Raw genomic sequence first — 19,900 nt, 5'->3', positions numbered from 1 at the left:
GGCATTATCCACATTCTAAACAGTGGAATATATATTTTGAATATAAAATTTGCCAAACCTCTTAACTCAGAAATTGTGCCCCTCTCAGTACATTGCAAGATGAGATATGTGCATTTTAGAGTGCTCTATTTAATTAAAATCATTATTGTTGATTAAAACAGTTGCTTCTCCCACAGGAAAATCAAAATGGCAATCTGGGGGAAAAACAAAAAGGGTGACTCAAGGAACACACAAGACTGCAAAACAGGTATCTGCTCATTTCTTACTGTGACATAAAATAAATGACACAACACTGTTTTTCTGTGAGATCACTGGTATTTTGGTGGCTGATTAATACTTTTCTAAAACTGTGCATACATTGTATTTTCAAAGCATCTGAATTTCAAAGTCAAGTATTCAGAAGTTAAAATTGCCAGAATTTAGGTTTTCTTGCTCAGCCTTTCCTTTTGGCACTTCCCAGCCCCTGCACACATGACTTGTTGGCATTGAAGCTATTTTAAGGAAAGGGCTGTTCAATAAAATGATATAGGATAGTCTTGCTGTAAGTATGCTGCTTGTACAAGGGCTGCCTTTCTTCCCAGTTCCTAGTTGAAGGAAATTTCTTGCCTCATGTGTTAGTGGCTCAAGTCAGTATATCTTAATTTGGAGAAGAGTCCAAGTGAGTAAAATTTCAGAGTTAGGACTGGAAAGCAAGTTTGAATGAGACTTGTAAAGAAGATACTGCTCCTATTTTTATTCAGGTTTTTTTTTTTCCTCTCTGTGAATGACAACCTTTATTACATTAATAAAGTAATACCTCAATCTTTCCTCATGTTTAATATTTTTAACCACTGTTTTTCTTTGATTCATGGATTTAGCCATTAGTACAGCTTTAGCCATTTATGTTTTGAGGCAGCCTGTCAGAATTTGGTAATAAAGCATATGGAAAATGTTATTTTTTGAAAAAAGAAAAATGTTCTACTTCCATAGAGATGTATTTGCATCTTTAAAACCCAGGCATTGCTTTCCCAGTTCAGTTTGGCAGCTGTGTTCTCTGCTCACACAGTGCTGCATTACAGACATGGTGTGTGCAGGGAGGTGTCCCTGGTGTGCCAGGGGAGTGTCCCTTGGTGTGCCAGGGGATGTCACTGGTGTGCCTGGGGTCCCTTGGTGTGTGCAGGGAGGTGTCCCTGGTGTGCCTGGGGTCCCTTGGTGTGCCAGGGGATGTCACTGGTGTGCCTGGGGTCCCTTGGTGTGCCAGGGGGTGTCCCTGGTGTGCCAGGGGGGTGTCCCTGGTGTGCCTGGGGCTCCCTCTCAGGGTGTGTCCCAGAAGAGGGAAGTGGAGAGCAGTGTGCAGTGTGGGTTCTGTCTCACCTGGGGTTATGTGACCCCTGAATTTTCAGGGGAATGCTTGGTTACTACTCAGTGTGGGATTGCTGTGCTGAAGCTCCTGTCACTGACACACTGCATTCCTGGTGGCTTCAGCTGAGGTTTGAGCAGTGCTGAGTGTCTGTGCAGTTTGGCATCTCAATTTGGCATTCAGCACCTTCATTGCTGCTGCTTTTCAGACACTGGATACTGCTGTAATTGGTGGCTTTTTCAGTTTTGGCTTAGTTTTGTTGAGCTTTCACTTTTAATTTTCCTTTACATATAAATGGGCCACTAATCTCAAGAAAATAAACTTACAAGAGCTGTTTCATATGATCTTACCAACCTCATCTTCCTTTCAGTAGGGTGCTGGCAAATAAACATTCAATAAATTTTGGCATCCCAGGAGTATAAATATACATTGCATACTTTCCACAAATCCAAAGCAAGTTACTGAAACTATTAGGAGGAAAAGAAGCAAAATAAAAAACACCAAGAGATTCAGTTTAATACCTTTCATCATCCATGCTGGGCTACTTGGCATGTAAGAAGTGGTGTTTCCATGTCTGTTAACTTCAAAGGTGCATCAGCTTTGCATCTTCTGCACTTGAAGGTTTGAACTATTGCTGCAAGTTAAAATGCTTTTTCTCTTTAATGCTGATTTAATGCTAGCCTGCTTGTGTGGTAGTGTCTGCAAGAAATCAGCTAGGTTAGAGGATTTTATCCTTTCAAAGGTGTTCTGCTGGACCATTGGTAGCTGTAAATGTTGCTTGGGTTTTACTGAGACCCTGAAAGTCTGCTTACAGGATAATGATGGAACTGCTGTGGCTTACAGAGCCTGCACAAGGTGTTTTTTCTCATTAAAATATGGCTGACATATAAGGGAGAAGATAAATGGATGCCAAATACAGCAGATGGATACATTTGTTGCTAAATATCAAAACATATTCTGTGACATTGTCTTTTAAAGATAGGTTTGAACAGTATCTTTCAAAGAGTGGGAATTATGCACGTTTCCCATTCCAAAACAACTCATACTTTTTATCAGCAGTATTATCTGAATGACTGTAAACCTAATCACTTTCCTGAGGTCACATTTTATAAAGGCAGACAGCAACAGGTAGCACTGTTATTTTAATGTAGCTATTTATGATTCTGTAGTTGAGCTTGCTTCATTATAAACAGTAGTTTCAAGGAGCTATAAATTAGCCAGAATATAAGCTTTGCTTTAAATGTTTTTACACAAGGCCTCAGCCTAGGAGCATCTTTTTTCCTAGCAGTTTGTTAAAAGGTGACTTATGTAATGGAAGAAAAAATATGAAACCCTTCTGAAATTGCTTTTCACTGATTGTTTATGCCATGCATCTTTCTGAGCATGACTCTCATGCATACATTAACTGGGGTTCATCTGGAGTACAGTTGAAGCACTTGGAGATATATGTAAGGGTAGCAGAGATGTTGGTGTGATTGTAGTAAATCAGGTGCCCATTCTTCTGCAACTTACAGAAAAACTAGGATCTCACCACAAAAGCAAATGAGAGCATAAGCACTAGCATGTTTGTGGGGGTACCAGTCATTGGTTTTTCTGGGTCTGGATTGAAGGCACTTGAGACAGTAATTTGTGTTTGGACTCAAGTGTTTATTTCTTGTCAGTAAAACAGTCTCACTACTGTGAGTTCAGCTTTTCATTAGAAGGCACAAAATGGCCAACAATCTCTTGTTACAAGGGCTTTTAAGACTAAACTATCCAATTAAGAACTGACACCTGGATTATTTTCTCTTTTAACCCAATAACTGATCCCAAAGAGCCCCCAAAGCAGACTTTCTGCCCAATTACAAAATGCCACCCAAACCTATCAAGAAGAAGGAAGAAGAAGCAAGAAGAAGAAACCCAGGACAACACACTGTGCCCTCCATCTTGCTTCCATCCACAACTCTCTGGTTCACATTTAAAAATCCCAAAACCTAAATTTCTCACCCAGTGATACACCTACACTACTCTCTATAATCTGTTTCGCACTTTTGTGGATTCCAGTCTATCTTGAAGTCTAGGAAACTTTCTCCAGGAATGAGAGTCAAAGTCAGTGCTCCCCTGGGGATCAGGGCACTCCAGAGCAGACAGAGAAATATTCCTGGTGCCCTGGGTTTTCACACATGTTGTCTGTCCCCTGCACCTGTGCAGCAAAGCAGTACTGGGTCAGTTAAATCTGTGGTTTAGGGTGCATTTCACTGGCATTAACACGTTTTACCATGAGGGTTTAAAAACAATCATGTCATATGCAATGTCTTGGTATAGAATTTCCTTGTGGTGGAATATTGCTGGTATGTTTTTTAGTAAAATGCTATTTTCACCTCTGGATATGCACATCTGTCAGAAAAAGTAATACAGGATATGTAATTAGAAAATGTATCTTTCCAGTGTGCTGAGAGGCAGAGTATCTCATACTGTGTGGAATGCAAATATTATAACTGTCAAAGGAACAGAATCTAGTTGATCATAAGTGCTGCCTATATTTAAGAAAGTGTGTGTTAAAAACCTCAAGTGAGTGCAATGATGTAGTTGTCTTCAGGGAAGACATTTTTGTTTACAGATGTTTCAGTATATTGGTGAAAGGTGTGTTGCGCAGAAACCCAACTCCTTACCACACTTCTGTTTGTTGTTCTCCTTTCCCCTTGTACCTTCTTGTTTTCAGAACAGTACCTTGGACTGTAAATTAGCAGCAGCAGCAGGAGCTGGAGACAAGAACTTTGACAAAAGCCCAACGAAGGCCAGGCAGCCTCGGAAGGTGGATCTGCGGGCTCGCTACTGGGCGTTCCTGTTCGACAACCTGCGGCGGGCCGTGGACGAAATCTACGTCACCTGCGAGTCAGACCAGAGTGTGGTGGAGTGCAAGGTAATGCCCCAGCTCTCCTTTGCCTATCTGCCTTCTAGCTGGCTTTTCTTATAGTTTAGAAACGAGGTAAATGAGGAATTCGAGCTTCATTTGCATTTTGTATAGGCTTTTAGATAGGAAAGCTGAGAACATATGTATTCGTATTTAAGAAAATGCTTTCATCTTGAGCAAGGACTAATTTTTAAATTATATAAAACTTGTCATGCTGTACATTATATTGTATATTAGAGCTCAGCTGTTTGGTGAAATCAGACTTTGTTAATTGAGTTCTGATTTTGTTATTTTTGTGACTAAGCACTGATTGATTTCTTTTTCCCAGTAATGTCCTTTACTGTAGGTGGCACTGTTGTAGTTCAGCCTTTTTCACATTCATTTGCTTGCTGTTAAGTGGCTTAATTACACTCTGCTCCCTTTCTGCAGTGATAGTTATCACTCTTCTCATTCTCCCTTTGTTAAGAAAGTGATTGGTGGTCGAGTGTAAGCAATGTCTGGTTGGGATGTCACTGTAAGACACTTCCAGTTTCAAGCAACCTGGATTTGTAATAGCTTGTGCATCTGGTTCACATTTTATTGTGATTTTCCAGTAGATTTTTAGAAATACCCTTGTCATTTAATAAAAATCACTCGTGCTTTGGCAATGGAATTTATCACAAGCATTAAGAGAAGTCAGAATACATTATAAAAGAAATGTTAAAGAGATGACTTTGTTTTTGTATTAAACATGGCTGGAAACTCAACACATCCTGGAAATGATTATCTAATTACTGTAAAAAAATTCATATATCAATTTAAGTAAACTTTTTCCTTATCCTATGCATCTCATTCTCTGCTGTAATCAGACACAGCCAAATTGCTATTGAGATTAGTGTACAAATACATTTCATTGAAAGCAGCTTTGAGAACTGAACAGTAGCTCAGAGGATTCCAAATCTCTCGTTGGTCTAACACAATTTAACATTTTGTTACTGAACTGTCTTCCTGCTCAGGAAACTTTCTGTAGAATTTTTTGGTTTAAGAAAGTCAGCCAACCTTGCATTGTAATTAAATTAGCATTTTAAACTTTTGTGACTGAAAGAACAGAAGCCTATTTGTGTCATTATCACATCTTTTGGGGGTTAGATACCGTTCAACATTTTAATCGGGCTACTGGATCAGCTTTAGGATGGGGACACAACCTAGCCTGAGTGAAAAGTCTTCATTTCAGCACACTCTTGACAATGATGTATGTATCTGTGTGGATCAGGTTACTTGTTTGCAAAACAGAGGTGAAAAAAACCAAAAATGAGCAAACAGGGCAGTCCAGTGTCAAATGCTGTGAAACTTATGTAATGTTCATGTCACTCTTACCTTTCAAAAGATCTTTTTTTCTCAGCACAAGTGTGCCTTACCTAAGCAGCTGGAATATGTGTTTGTGCTGTGGTCTTTTGTCTGGGATTTTCTTTTACAGGTTACTGTTAAATTATGACTATTCTTTTGATAAATTACTATAATTTCTGTTAATTAAGTTATGAAATGTGAAACTGCTTAGTTTTGCAAAGAATTTTTACTAATAATGTTTCTCTTTTATAAATTCTATTATTTGTCATTATTTTATGGTGGTTTTGACAGACAGTCCAGTTTCTCCCATTTTGACTGTTGGACATAGGTGGGAAATAATATTAAATAAGCAACCAAAATGGTCCCACTGCTTTCCTTCATTTTTAAGTGGTATTTTGAAAAATTCTTTCAATTAAGATAAATTCACATTATCAAAAACTTCCTTAATTTTGACCCTTTAAACTTCTGGCTCAGTCAAGTGGGCAGGTGCTATTCCATTTAACCATTGTAGTTGTATAAAAGTTGTCTTCTAAGAAGACCCATTGGGAAAATTAAACATGACAACTTCTGGCGTTTTATACCTTCTGTTTAACCTGGTATAGAAGTGTTAGTTGGGGTTTTTTGGTATTTTGTGCCTTTTGCTGTCCCCTGTCCTAGGAGCTGCTGCAGTTTTATCGATTGTGTTGTCACTGAAGATGTTTGATGCTCCCCAGTGGGAGAGGCCTCTGGTGGCTGTTTGTGGTTGAAACTGCAGACAGAAGGGTTGTGGTGAGGATCCAAACAGTGACAATGTGTGTAAGAGGATCAGTGCTTGTGTGTATTTCCTCAGCTTTGGGCTCTGCTGAAGTTGGTATTCTGCTATTGATTTGGAACTGAGAGCTCTCAAATCATGTATGTAGATATATAGATATGGCCTGGATCCTTTGTGTGGAAAGGTGTAATGAACATGGCTGAATTATTTCTGAAATAAATGAAGAGTTCTCAAGTTTAAGCATCATCTCACTGTACATAAATCAGCTTGTGCAGTAGTGATAAAAGATTAAATATGTCCTAGTAGATATGGCTGTAACCTTCAACATTTGAAACGCAAATTGTGTGGATATTGTCTATATTAGCTGAGGTTTTGTGTGCTTATATGAATATTTTACCTGCTATTTTCTAGGTTTGGGTGGCAAGTGTAGGCAGAGCAGAAATGGTAATGCCTTTAAATCTCCTGCCGTGTAATAAAAGGTATTAAGACCAAAAGATCTGTAGATGAATAGAAGGCAGATTCTGTAGTCAGTTTTGGTTAATACAGCAGATGTCTTCAGCTGCTGTTCTTCTCTGGTGTTTTCAGGTGTCTCAGCAACTGAGTTTGTATTTATATATGTGTGTGTGTATATATATATAAACAGAAACACTACACACTCAGGTGAACCCTTTATTGATAGAGTTTGAGTAACTGGATCCAACAACTAATGATACAGCAAGTATAGAAGAACATCAAACTACCTTTAATTTAATTTTGGAGGTATCTTCCTCCTAGAATGAATTAAGAGCTTCAGCTGTGTAAGAATCCATGTCTACACAGCTGTTCTTTTCCTTTCAAAAATGCTGAATTTTATAATTTAAAAAATTTGTTCTATATTCTTTTTACATTGCTGTTTAGCATTACTTAGAGTCTGTACAATCTCTTGTGTTTTCACCTGAGATTAGTTTCTGGAGATCTGTTCAGAAAAGCCAGCATGTCTTTTAGTCTGGGTATCCGTGTTCCTGCCTCTCTGTCCTTTGCACCAGACATACATGTGTATATGTGTGTGTGTGTATTTAAGTTTTGTGTGACTGAGTCCTTGCATGTGCCACTGCATAAATTCTTCTGGAGAAAATTTCCTTTGGAAATGGCTGTGGTCCTTTGGAGCACATCCTTGTCAGGCAGGGGATTGTGGCTGCAGTGCTGAAGGTGCATCAGTGAGGAGCAGCTGAGGCCAGATGTGCATTTAACACTTGGGTGTAAGAGACCATGTGCTTGCTTAAAATATTGTTTGTCACATACTGAAGTTGATATAAGGAGAGTCCTTTGTCTAGAGGAGCTGCTTCCTTTCATCCTTTCCCAAAGCTGTAAGAATCACTTTGACAATCACAGTGGTTGAACCAACCCCAGAGCTGGCTTTAATTATCTGTAATTCAACTGTATGAAAAGGCTGCAAGGAATTTTTGGAAGCAATTTTTGTGTCAAATTACTGAAACACCCAGTTAACCTTGAAAACATACATTTAAAAAAAGAAGGAAGGAACATTGTTTGCTAAAAGCATGTTCCAGTATAAAAAAAATTGAGTTTATTTTGGTAAATACATAAACTAAAATATTCAGTATAGATAGTGAAACAGCATAAAGTAGACATGGTTTGTAAAATAGAACCCGTATTTCTAGCTTGGCTAATAAGCTAAAGTACAGATGTGGTGACTGAATTAATTTCCCTGATGTACGTACTACTGTTTTGAGTTGGAGTAACCTTAAAATCCTGCAGTCTTTGGTACTTCCCTGTTTGCCTCTTCCTTGTTTGAGAACAGGAGAATAAATGCATGAAAGGACATTTCAGAGTCGTTGAGGGCTTCCTGAAGTGCACTCCCATTCTGTAAAATGGGATTTCAATGGGCCCATCTAGGACCCAAGTCCTGACTGAGGATGGTTCCCATGTAGCTGCTCTTGAAGGTCTTTGTTGGTTACAAAGTCATTTATAGGATCGCCTGTAGGGATCTCTAGCTTGTCAGAGTGACCCCCAGAAAAGTTGGAAAGTCTCTTTTCCCAGCCAGGTGCTTGAAGATGGAGTCAGAGCTCTTAATTTCTGGGTCTCAAGGTTGTTTATTGTATCTTACCTATAAAATTCTTTCTCCTGTCCTGCTGAGGTCAGCTCAGCAAGACAGTCAGAGGCACCAGAGGCACTCTGTCTGCCCTCAGGGTGTTATCTTTTTATACTAAAAACTACGTGTACAATATTCACAATTACTTTCCAATACCTATCACCTATGTTAGACAATGAGCTTCTACTCTAAACCAGTCTGTAAGTGCCAACATCACAGCAGAACATGGAGGCCCAGAAGAAGAAGGGCTGGACACACCCAGTTCCCTTCATCTTGCCTCTTGAACCCCCGTACCAAAAACCCTAAAATCTACTTTTCCACCCTGTGATAACTTCGCTATTATTCTACCTAAACTGTTGTGGCTTGCTGATCCTCATATAAGGTTGGTAACTTGCTCCACGGGTCATAATCAAACCCGGCTGGGCTCTGTGCCAGGGCTTCTGAGCCCCCTGGCAGGGGTCCTGGACAGCCAGAGGGATGCCCTGGGTTCTGACAGTCACCCAGTTGAAGAGACTAGAAGTCCAGCTTTGAGATAAATACATGGCAAGCAGAGTGATCAATGAAAGCTGGAGAAAAGAAGGGAAAACAAAAAAGAAACACGCAGAACAGAGAGGAGAAGGTAACAGGAGTTACATTGTGTCTGGTGTGAGTTTCATGTCGCTGATTTTCCTTGAAGAGTTTTCAGCAGTATTGCTTCCTTACTTAGCTCAAACTGTCTTTAAGAACCGTACAGGCTGGATGTGACCTTGAGAAATAACGAGATATAAAACTGTTCTGACTCCAGTGCAGCGGCAGCACAGTGGCCCGTGAAGGTTCCCTTTTGTCAGCAGCTTCTCGGGTGGTGCAGCTTTGCCTGGCTCAGCGGGGCGGTGGCAGTGCCGCAGGTAGCGGGGCTGGCTCGGAGCCCCGGCCGGATCCTGTGTCAGAGGACAAAGGGACGGCGCCGGCCCGCCTGCCCCCGCCAGCCCCGGCTGCCTCGCACACCAATCGAAGCCGCTGCGGCCCATCGGGGAGCTAATTGGTAATTTTAGCTGGACATCAATATGGAGTTATCTGCATGCCTGCAACGGCGCTTTCTGAGCCACTTTTGTTCTGCTCCATCCTGCTTGACAAAATGGCCCTCATGGCTTTAGGGAGAGAGATGTGCATCAGTGAGTGTGGGGCTGCTCCAGCTGCTTGTCTTGTTTGTATTCCCTTGTTCATAAAACATGGCTCGGGTTACAGCTGCATGGGTCTGCTCTGATCATTTCTGATAATGTGGAGCTAAACATTCCTTAAAATAGGTTAAACCATTTATTGTGGTTTTTTCCTGTGCTAGCTAACTTCAGAAATATCAGTCATATTCACGTTAATTCTTTTTTTTTTTTTTCCTGAGGAATATGTAAATGGCTGACTTGAAAAATAAATGATTCAGAATTAAATTTTGGTTTCTATGCTCTCATTGTTAGTAACAGTCAGCACAACTTAGCATGAGTTAACCTAAATGGACATGAATTGGATTAGAAAGCTGAAATTTTATTAGTGGAACAGAAAAAAAGAACTGGTTGAGACACTTGAGTTGTTCATTTCTTGTAGCAGACTTTACTTAATTATTTTGGTGCTGTAAACCGACTGCTTTGTAAGAAAGATTTCTGTTAGCATTTTTGAGGAATATTTCAAAACAAAGACCAACTTCTGCAGCAGCAGTGGGATTCTGTTTGATTTCCCTCCCTGGTGTCTGACTTTGGTGCCTTTCCCTTACAGCAACCAGCATATGCTCTGTGTGTGTCATAAGGAATAGTTAAAAGGATACTAATGTCAAAACTGAAGCTGAATTTCAGTGTTAAACAAAATGAATAATAATCCATATGATTTTATATGAAAAAGCATTTTTCATGTGTTAGAGGTCTTTTTTCTGCTAAAAGGACAATTAAAAGTAAATATGTATGGGATGTGATGTTGCAACAATGTGCATTAGTTACCTGGACTGTAGGAGAGTGTTTTTACTGGTTTTGCTGTCAAAGGTTTTACTGTTAAAATTTGTAGTTATACATTTAAGAACCAATACCTTCTCATTTGTAATTGTTCCCAAAATTTCTAAGTAATAATTACTTTGAGCAAAAAATTTATCTTCTTACCAGCAGGAATGACATGGGCATAGTAAAGAACTTGTGAAACAGCAGCATTTTGTCATATGGTTTTTCCTTATACCATAAAGTTATGTCTGTACTTTACATTCTGCATGTGAAGCTCATTTAGGTTTCATATTCAAGCTTCCTTCATGGATTTTGATTATTTTCAGCACGTTGTCATGACAGAGTACAGGACACATTTTTCTTGTCTGGGACGGAGTAGTTATGAAAGCTGCTCTTTCTGGCTGCCATGAGCTCAGACTCTCCCTGAGAGAGGCATTCATGTGCTGTGTTGGTGAAATTCAGCTTTGCTGAGGAGGTGCCTGACGTCTGTGTTTTGTCATGTTGAGTCAGTGATTTTTGAGTTTATATGTGGAATATGAAGAATTGCTCCTTTCCCTGCCAGTGGCAGCAGAAGTTTGTAGTTTGCCCAGGTAACACAACTGAGGGTTCCATGATATTTTGTTTTGCTCTGCCTTGCAGTGAAAAACTGGTGCCATTAACTGAGTAGAGGCAACTTCCCTTGGATTATTCATTGTTTCTGGATGTAATCTGACCATACCATAGGCACCACGCTCACACATTTGTGCCAACTGGGCATCAGTAGACACAGTCAACATTTCTCAAAGTCAAGGATATTTTAATCAGAAACAAGACTTTTCAGCCACTGCCATTTTGTCTGTGATTTTCTTCCTGGAGTAGTGTGAAGTTAATTGATATGTCCTTTTGTAACAGTTAATTTTATTTGTTGGAGACCAACATGTGGTTCCAGATTCAAACTGCTTCATCAAGGTTTTGCATATTCTGAATAAATCTCCAGCATGCCCACACAGTTTCTGACAGTGAATGTTTTAATCCCACCCAGGTTCTGATGCTGCTGCCTTTGTGTAGTTTTGTCTACTTTTACTTCACAAACAGATTAATTGTGATATTTTTAGTTTTCCACAGACCTGTTAGGTTTTATGCAGTTTTGCCTTCTTGGTGATGTATGTTCAGCATATTTCAAAAGATAACTCTGACCAAAAAAGGGGCATAAATAATGAAACAGATATCCTTATGTGTGTTAAGAATTATTTTCCTGCAAATGTTGCCATTTTGTCCTTATACATTGATGCTGACACAGATCTTGAATAATATGCACCTTTTTTTTTAGGGAAAATGTTTTAATGATTGTTCACATAAAAATCTTAATTATCTGTGCCTTCTTGTTTTCAGGGTTTTTCCTGAGTTTATTTTTAATGAGAAAGCTAAATAGTAAATGTCCTTCTTTATTTTCAGTTCCTTTTTTGGGGTGGGGGATTGTTTTTAAATAGAAAGATTGATGTGATGGTTGCTTTTCAGGAAGTCCTGATGATGCTTGATAACTATGTAAGGGACTTCAAAGCATTGATTGATTGGATACAGCTACAGGAGAAGCTAGAAAAAGCTGATGCTCAAAGCAGGTAATTAGATTTATATTTTTTTAATCTACAGAGAGAGTAAAGTTCACAGTAAACTTCATTTTCTAGCAGAGCTTCAGCGAATAAAACCAATTTTCCTTTTGGACAAAAAGGGTGTGAGGACATTTTATGTGCATTGTCACTGTCACTTAGAAGTAGAGGATGTTTCCATTCCTTCCCTCATATTTTCCTTTTGAATGGTTGGTTTGATGCTTTGCTCTACACTGGAATTTGGAATAAACATTGTAGTCTTGAGAAGAGCATTATTTTGGATATGGGTCTGGCTGATAGGGTTTGTAGTTAGAGTAGAAACAATTGCTGAGATGAATGATTAAATTCAGCAGCATTTGTTAATATACTGAGTATTTGTTGGTTCTAGCTTTGCTTTAAGATGATAGAGGAAGAGTTACTGTGAATTGTATTTTTAAACTTTTCTTTCCTGGGTTTGCAGACCAACTTCACTGGCTTGGGAAGTAAAGAAAATGTCTCCAGGACGGCACGTGATCCCAAGTCCCTCCACAGACAGGATTAGTGTGACATCAAATGCTCGGAGGAGTTTAAATTTTGGGTATGAAACCAGCTCAGAAGTTTATTGAAGCTGAAATAAAGATTAATTTGAAGCAAAGTTCATGAATGCACTATTTTTCTGTAGTAACCAATGTATTGTTTTGTTGTTGCTAAATAATATAAGCAATTTTTTGCATTCCTTAACAAAAAGCCCATGATCTCTAAAGGAAAATCCTATCAGGGACTTACTTTTTCCTGACTTTGTAATACATTTAATAACTGGTAGTTACAAAGACCTGAAGATAAAATACTGTCAGTGTATTTCATGTGATCTGTTTAGTACTCTCTTCTCGCTACAAAACAAAGGTCAGAATGTCTGTAACTGGCATTTTAAAATGGCCAGTGTGTGCAATGTGAATGGCCAGCTGAGTGAGCAGAAGTAAATACAGCTCAGAAGGAGTGAGTGTAAAGTGAGATTATGATGATTCTGATGTGTGGCAAAACTGATACCAGTTCAAATAGAGCATGTTGTATACTACAGTAAAGCATCTTTTACTTGTTGAAATGAAAGTATCTGAAAGCAGTTCAACAAAAATGTGCATAGATTTAGAGCAGCACTGCCTGATGCTGTCTCAGTCTGGAGAGCACAGATGAGTGCAGTTGGAATCTTTCTCAGGGTGTGTGCTGAAAAACAACAACCTTCAGGTTTGTTGGGATCTCACTGCCCAGTGTCCTGAGTGCTTGCATTGTCCTCAGCAGAGATGTGATACTGGGCTGTTTGGTCAGCCCTTCTGAGGATTGAGCTCTCTGAAAATCAGGTATTTCTACAAAAGTACTACAAAGTGTGTTTGGTGTAGGCCCTGTGTAGAGGGACCTGTTGATACCTACCTGAAACATCTGAAAGGTGTCTGCTGAAGTGCCTGGTGGTGGGGAGAAAATATGCCCAAGCACTCAAATGAAACACTTGAATCTGGTGGAAATCAATGCTCTTTTATTTTTGTATTTATTAGAACATAACAGCTCAGCACAATTAGTCTTTCAGCCAGTCTTATTTGGCTGTAATAACCTGTTGCTATTGCTGCTGGAGCTGTTTCATTCACAATCACAGGAACATGATGAGAAACTGTGTGTGTTAGAGCAAGGAACAGCAAGATGAGTTTTCTATCCTTCACACTTGCAAATTTTTTTCTTTTTAGTGTGTGTCTCAAAGCAAGGCAACCCCAGAGGGCTACAATATTTTGTGTGTGAGAGAGAAAATAGGATGGAAAATAAGGCTGAGACTTACTTGGTGCTACAGAAATTTTTGGCAGAATGCTAGGAGTTACTAGGAAAGAAATAGGGGATAGGAGAGAAGGTAGTGGTGTACCTCTGTAGAAATTAATGATTCATACCTGTAGTCATCTTCACATCTTCCCCAAAGCAGTGTAGGAGAAGTAGGAAAAGTACAGAAACTAGAAACAGGGATAATCAGAGGTATCCAACAGCATTGATGCAAAAACAAAATAATTTGGAGAAGAGATAACAAGAAGGGTGTGATAAATAAAATCACTTATGTGGAAGATGAGTAGGAAAATCTGTTCGTTATTTTTAATGCAAAGGAATTGGGAATACTAAATGGTCAAATGCCAGGTTTGAAATGACAGGAGTATTTTTCAAGACTCAGTATGTAGAATTTATTATGCATTGCTTTGGTTGCCAAAAACATTAATGCCTTCAGAAATTAGTATCACAATGATTAAATTTAATCTTATTTATTAAAAACAGCAATTAGTTGAGCAAATTCCAACAACTTTTCAGTGTAAATTGCTGCAAGCTGGAGAGTTTGCCAAAGGAGAGGTGGTTCTGTTCAGCACTGTTGTGATGGTCTCATAAAGCTTTCTAACAAACCATTCTGTTACTTGCCCAGACACTAAAAAGAGCTGTGACTTTCATTTAGGAACCCTGCAGTGACCATTTCTGCAACACGCCTGGCTCCCTCGGGTGTAAGTTGGGCCGATAAGGTAAAAGCCAACCATGGAACCAAAGCTGCCAATCCTGAGCTGGCCACTGCACAAGCCTGCCTGGCACCCCCTGCACAGAAGGCACTGCGGAAAAATGGCAAGTCCCCTTCTGTGGCCTAAGTTGTTTTCACAAACTGTGAGATGAAGTGAATTCAGAATGTGATGACGTGGGTTCTAAGCAAAATGAAACCTAGTTTTGCAAAGTACAATGTTTAAATTCAATATGGAGATAAAAGATTCGTGCAGCCTTTTATTGCAATAGTTAAGTTTGAGCCAAAAGTGTGTTTTCATGTGAAGGTAAAATTCTGCTGTATTTTCACAAACTAGAATTTGATCTGTTAAAACCAGTTTATAACATCCCAAGAAGGAAAAGGTCTTTGGTCACAAACTGCCAATCTAACTGACTGCAAGTTGGGATGGCTTAACAATATAAAGAATAATGCATGTCCAGGAATCTGGGAAGAGCTCAAGATAGTTTTATATGTCCTGGAAGAACATGCTATTAGAACTATGCTGAGGTAACAATTGATGTTTTTTTGGAAGACAAGAGTTACCACATTTAGTTGTGAATTTTTTTCTCTAAAGATGCTCTTTGGAGAATGCTTGATTCAGGATCTTTTGTTCTAGAAAAGATTGGTTTAGTTGCAGACATAAAAAGCTACCATTTGGTTTATAAAATTAGTTTCTTTGCACTGGATCTCTGAGATTGTCTTCAGAAATGCATTCTTTTTCATTTATTTTCTTCATGTGTGGTCTCAGATGACTTTCTGCAAAACCATCAGGCAGGATGTAGAAATGGATATTCTGAAAGAAAATTAAAAGTGCGATGCTTTATTTATTTATTTATTTTTTAAGTTTCAGGAAGGGCATGTATCAATTTAAGATAGGTGTGTGTTCAGCCCAGGAGCAGCAGAAGCCATGTGGGGTGACTTGCAGACTTGTGGCATACCATGGAAGTCAAACACCTTGTCCAGGGGTCTGGCAGGGAATGAGTTCAGGAGTGGGTTCCTCTGTTTGAAGCAGAACCATCACAGCCATGCTCCAAGGGTGCTGGCTGACAGGGATCCATGGCTGCTGCCTGTGTACAGTTGCAGTGAGCTGCTTAGAGAGCAGGAGCTGTGGCTGGGTTTGCAGCACTGTAGTTGATGTGTAATTGCACTTTTGAGATAAACCAGTAGTTGAAGTTGCTCGTAACAAAAGCTTTTTCTGGTGATTGTCACTCGTAATAGAGCGACAGGGCTCCAAGCTGTGCTAAAATTCCTTTATTAGGTGTTCTTGTGCATAGGGAGAATGTTGTTAGCTACACAGGGAATAAAAGTGATCTGTATTTCAATATGGATAATGTATTTTAATAGGCTAAGAGGAAAACAAAATACTTTATGTTACTTTCAGAGGCTTTTAGAGGGCTGAAGAATCAATGTTGTGCTGTTTTATTGAATGTTACTTTGAGCTGATGAGCTCCAAATAGAGAGAAGCCCCTTAGGTCGTGTAGTACTGGCTACAAGTGTACAGTAATCTTCAAATCCAAATGGAGGATGCAATCCAGACTTGAAACATTTCATTTTAAGAAATAACAGTAATTCCTCTAGACTTTGTTTATTCTTGGGAATCTCGAATTGCTGACATTGAGCATTGGAGAATTTCAGTGATTTGCTTGTGGCTGAATTGTTTTGTTTTTAACAAATCAAGTTCTCTGTAGGAGCATGTTGTCCTGTGTGTGGGAGGTGGAATCACTTGGGTAAGATCCAGTTATCCCCAGTGATGGAAACAGAAGAAAATCTGTGAAGTTTATGTGAAGGGAGCCACAGGGGCTCTTCACATGCATTATTGGAGCAGCTCTGAGGCTCATGTATCTGCTCTGCCCTTGCCCAGCTAATGCACTCCCCAAACAGCTGTTTGGGGCATGTGGGCCTTGGGGGAAGGGTTCCCCTGCCTCCTGTAATGCTCCCTTACCCACCCAGAGCCCAGCTGGGGCTTACAGCCACAGGATTTCCCCAGACACCTTTTCTCCAGTGATTTCCAACAGCATTATCATTAGGTCTCACAATGGTTTTCTGATGTGGATGAGTGGTATGATACTGTATCTGTTTCATGGTTGATGCAATTTCCAAATTTAACTAAGTTAGCCCTCAGGGAGAAGGAAAATGCATTATTTTTCCATATAGTTCTTTAATCTTTCCTTTTCTGAATGCATAATTAAATGAGGTTAAATCATCTTATCTCATTTCCCTCATTAAACTTACTCTTACCCTCAATATTTTAATGAATTTTAAAAAATTGTCTTTCATGCTTGAGTGTTTTTTACAATATGGAATGTAGTCTGTTCTTGCTGTCTGAGCAATTTCTCTTCATCAATTCCCTGGTGCTTGTGGTAAAAAAATGAGATGAGTTATGCAAGTTTAGAATGTGTACTAGAAATGGAATAGGTGCTTACAATTAAAATAATGTTATGACAGGATTTAGGACAAAGAACAATCTAGAACATGTGACCATCTCAGAAGCACTAAGTTTTTTTTTCTCCTGCCATATTTGAAATCTGGTTGGTTTTTATTGTTATTGCTATCATTATCTTCTTTCTTGTATGAATTGCTCATGTCCATAGCTGTGACTAGATGTTCTCTGTAATGTACCTAAGACTGGAGACCTTGCAGCATCTCCAGCCCTCCCAGGCAGCTGTCCTGGTTTGGGCTCAGATGGGGCTGGAGTTTATTTATGTGGGGCTTTGGGCAGGAAGTCACTGGCAGATAAATTTTTTAGAGGGGCTGTGCATCTCCTGAGGTAGAACCCCCTGGAGCTTGCACACAGGTGCCTGCATTTCTGTTTGTGGTGTTTCCAGTGAGCTCCTTGGGCAGTTCTTCCAGATGGAGCAACTTCCCAAGGGCCTGGAGGCTGAGAGGGCCCTGGGATGACAGATGGCTTGTCACATCCATGTAACACAAGAGCAGGCAGGGACAGCCAAGTTCACATGAAACTGGAGAATGATCAGGGCAGGCAAATGAATTATTCATTTACAAAGCTCTGGGAGTAATCAAACCCAGCATGTGATATGTAGCCTGTGGAGATGGCTACTGAGCTATAAGAATTCCACACAGAGGGGAAAAACATGGAGGAAGATTGGTGCCTCACTGAGTGTTAACTTTGTCTCTCATTAGATGTGATCTAATGTCAATAAACATTTTGGCTTTGCAAACTCTTATTTAAAAACGTGCCTGGAAGTGACTGAACTCTGAACTGCTTGGTGAATTAAAATGAACAGAATCTTCTGGTGCGCTGTAATTGTCAGGTGGCATCACACTGTTAAAACTGACTCCAGGTAGGTCAGGAGTCTGAATACATCCATGAATTAAAAACTGCTTTGTCTTTAAAGAAGTCACCAAACAATATTCTTTCAAATGCAAGTATTTCTGGGTTAAAATACTTGGTTGAGTCTTGGGTAATAAATATGAGTCTGACAGGGAACAAATGCAAATTAAAAATTGAACATGTATGGCTTTTATGAAAAGATTTGTTCTTACTTTAGTAAGTATGATTATGGTTTTCTGTTTCTCTGAATAATTTTATTCTGATTCATTCTGTCATTTTAGAGTACTAAGAAATATGCCACGAGACAAAGAACAACTAGGCAAGACAGGCAAGAATATTCTTTTTTGGTAGAATAAGCTTTAGTAGATATTAGTAAAAGATACTAGTATGATTGTTAAGATACATTTATATGATGAATATATCTTATTATCTAGATGTTAGTAAAATTATGTTTAGGTAGTAGATACAACAAAAGGGTATCTTCTGATCTTTTTAATGTAGAAAAGATGCTTTTATGTAAAAGGTGACTTCAGTTTTCAGAACAAATAGCAGTGAAGTGTTTCAACAATCTTCTTATTCAAATGACAAGCAGAAAGAATTGCAGCCCAAAGATTGCTGCAGTAAAGCAGTGGTGGTTTTTTGGTTAATATTAGTAGTTCTGACCAATCTCTGCTGTTACTTGCCAGAGAAATTTCTTGGCCAGATTGTGTCCTAAGCCAGATACAGCAGAGTCTCTGTGGTTCCATTGGTTACTAAAGTGGATGGGGTGGGAGACAAGGTGCCTGGGCAGTCCTTGTCCCACAGGGTGCAGAGCCAGGTGCTGCACAGGCTGGGAGCTTTCTGCAGTAAATCTGGTTGTGATTCCTGGGGAATTAAACCCTGCTCCCTGGAGAATGGCTGCAGTTGAGATTGTCCCTGAGATGGCAATATGTTCCCATCACTAGGTCCTGTAGGTAATATTTTTTCTATATGAACATGAAGAAATTAAAGAAGGCCAAAGTTGCCTACAGGGGTCAAGTGGGCAGTCTGTGGCAAAGGAAAATGTAATTGGTGTTTTTTTTTTGACTGCTGTTCTGGTCAGTGGGACACACTGAAATGTGTGCAGATGCACGTGAGGAGAAGGAACACAGGAAGGCTTTTTGAAGACTCTGGTACCAGCAGTGATCTGAAGAGATCAGCCATATTCACTCAGTTTGGGAATTTTGTTTACTTAAAAATACACAGTAATTTTTCTGGAATGAAACTGTCTCAACAATAAAATGCCAATTTTTTTTTTTTTATCTATCATTGAGGTTTGTGAACAGTTATATAGTTATGTAAAACCAGCTGTTGCATGAGCTGCTCAGCAAAGATAAATTCCAGTACAGTCCTGTCAAATTCCCTGGTAACTCAAGAGTTACACCAGCTGTTGGGCCAGGCTGCTGTGTTTCATCCTGAGATGTTCAGAGGCCCTCACAGTTAAATAGCAATGTTTGTAAAATGCTGGATGCCAAGGGCAGCAAAGGATAAACGTGCCATCAGTTCTGGTTTTGGCTCATTTCCAGTTTTCTGGTTACTGCTGCTGTTGGACAGCAGTTCAAGTGCACCTAAAGGCTGCTTAGTCCAGTTCATTTGTTAAACCTTAACGTTTGAGCTCCAGCTCTGGTCTTTATGCCTAAGCTATATGACTGTCTTTGTTAGTAAAACCCTTAGAAATACCCAGAGATTTAATTGTTTAGACAAGTTGTATTCTAGATTATTACCCTCTGTAAAACAGTGTTGGGATTTTTTGCATCTCTACTCCTCCAGGTAAAAATCATCTCCTACACCCTTCTCTTTTCATGTGAACAATCTTGAAAGCAGCTTTTGCCAGGAGTATGTTGGACAATATATACATAGTTAGTTTTTGAGTTTTTTGCAAGAATTTTTGTTCAGCAAATAGACAGGCCTGAGCTTACCTTTCACACTTGTGAGTTGTACTGTCAGGCTTCAAAAAATCTCTTACAGTTGTTTCAAGATGTGGGGAAATTACATGCTGCTATTAATTGCCACAAAAATGTTACATGTGGAGAGGGAGTTCACCTTGAAATCTGGTCACACCTAGGACCTGATGCTTCAGGCAGACAAATGTAACTTTAAATGGTTTTCAAGTACGCACCAACA

The 19,900-nt window shown here is 39.4% G+C and overlaps 1 protein-coding gene across 1 annotated transcript in view; it reads left to right on the top strand.

The window, feature by feature from the left end:
- Positions 1–19,900, top strand: part of SCAPER (S-phase cyclin A associated protein in the ER) — a 132,878-nt gene that overhangs the window by 8,182 nt on the left and 104,796 nt on the right. The window contains exons 3-7 of the mRNA XM_054272915.1: positions 177–247; positions 4,041–4,241; positions 11,851–11,951; positions 12,400–12,516; positions 14,392–14,552. Of these exons, the coding sequence (XP_054128890.1) occupies positions 177–247; positions 4,041–4,241; positions 11,851–11,951; positions 12,400–12,516; positions 14,392–14,552 (651 nt within the window). The remainder of the gene's footprint in view (positions 1–176; positions 248–4,040; positions 4,242–11,850; positions 11,952–12,399; positions 12,517–14,391; positions 14,553–19,900) is intronic.

Source organism: Melozone crissalis, unplaced genomic scaffold, assembly GCF_028551555.1.
Source record: "Melozone crissalis strain CALT ecotype California unplaced genomic scaffold, PUWL_Pcris_2 ptg000014l_1, whole genome shotgun sequence".
NCBI lineage: Eukaryota > Metazoa > Chordata > Aves > Passeriformes > Passerellidae > Melozone > Melozone crissalis.
This window is presented reverse-complemented; position numbering and strand designations above follow the sequence as displayed.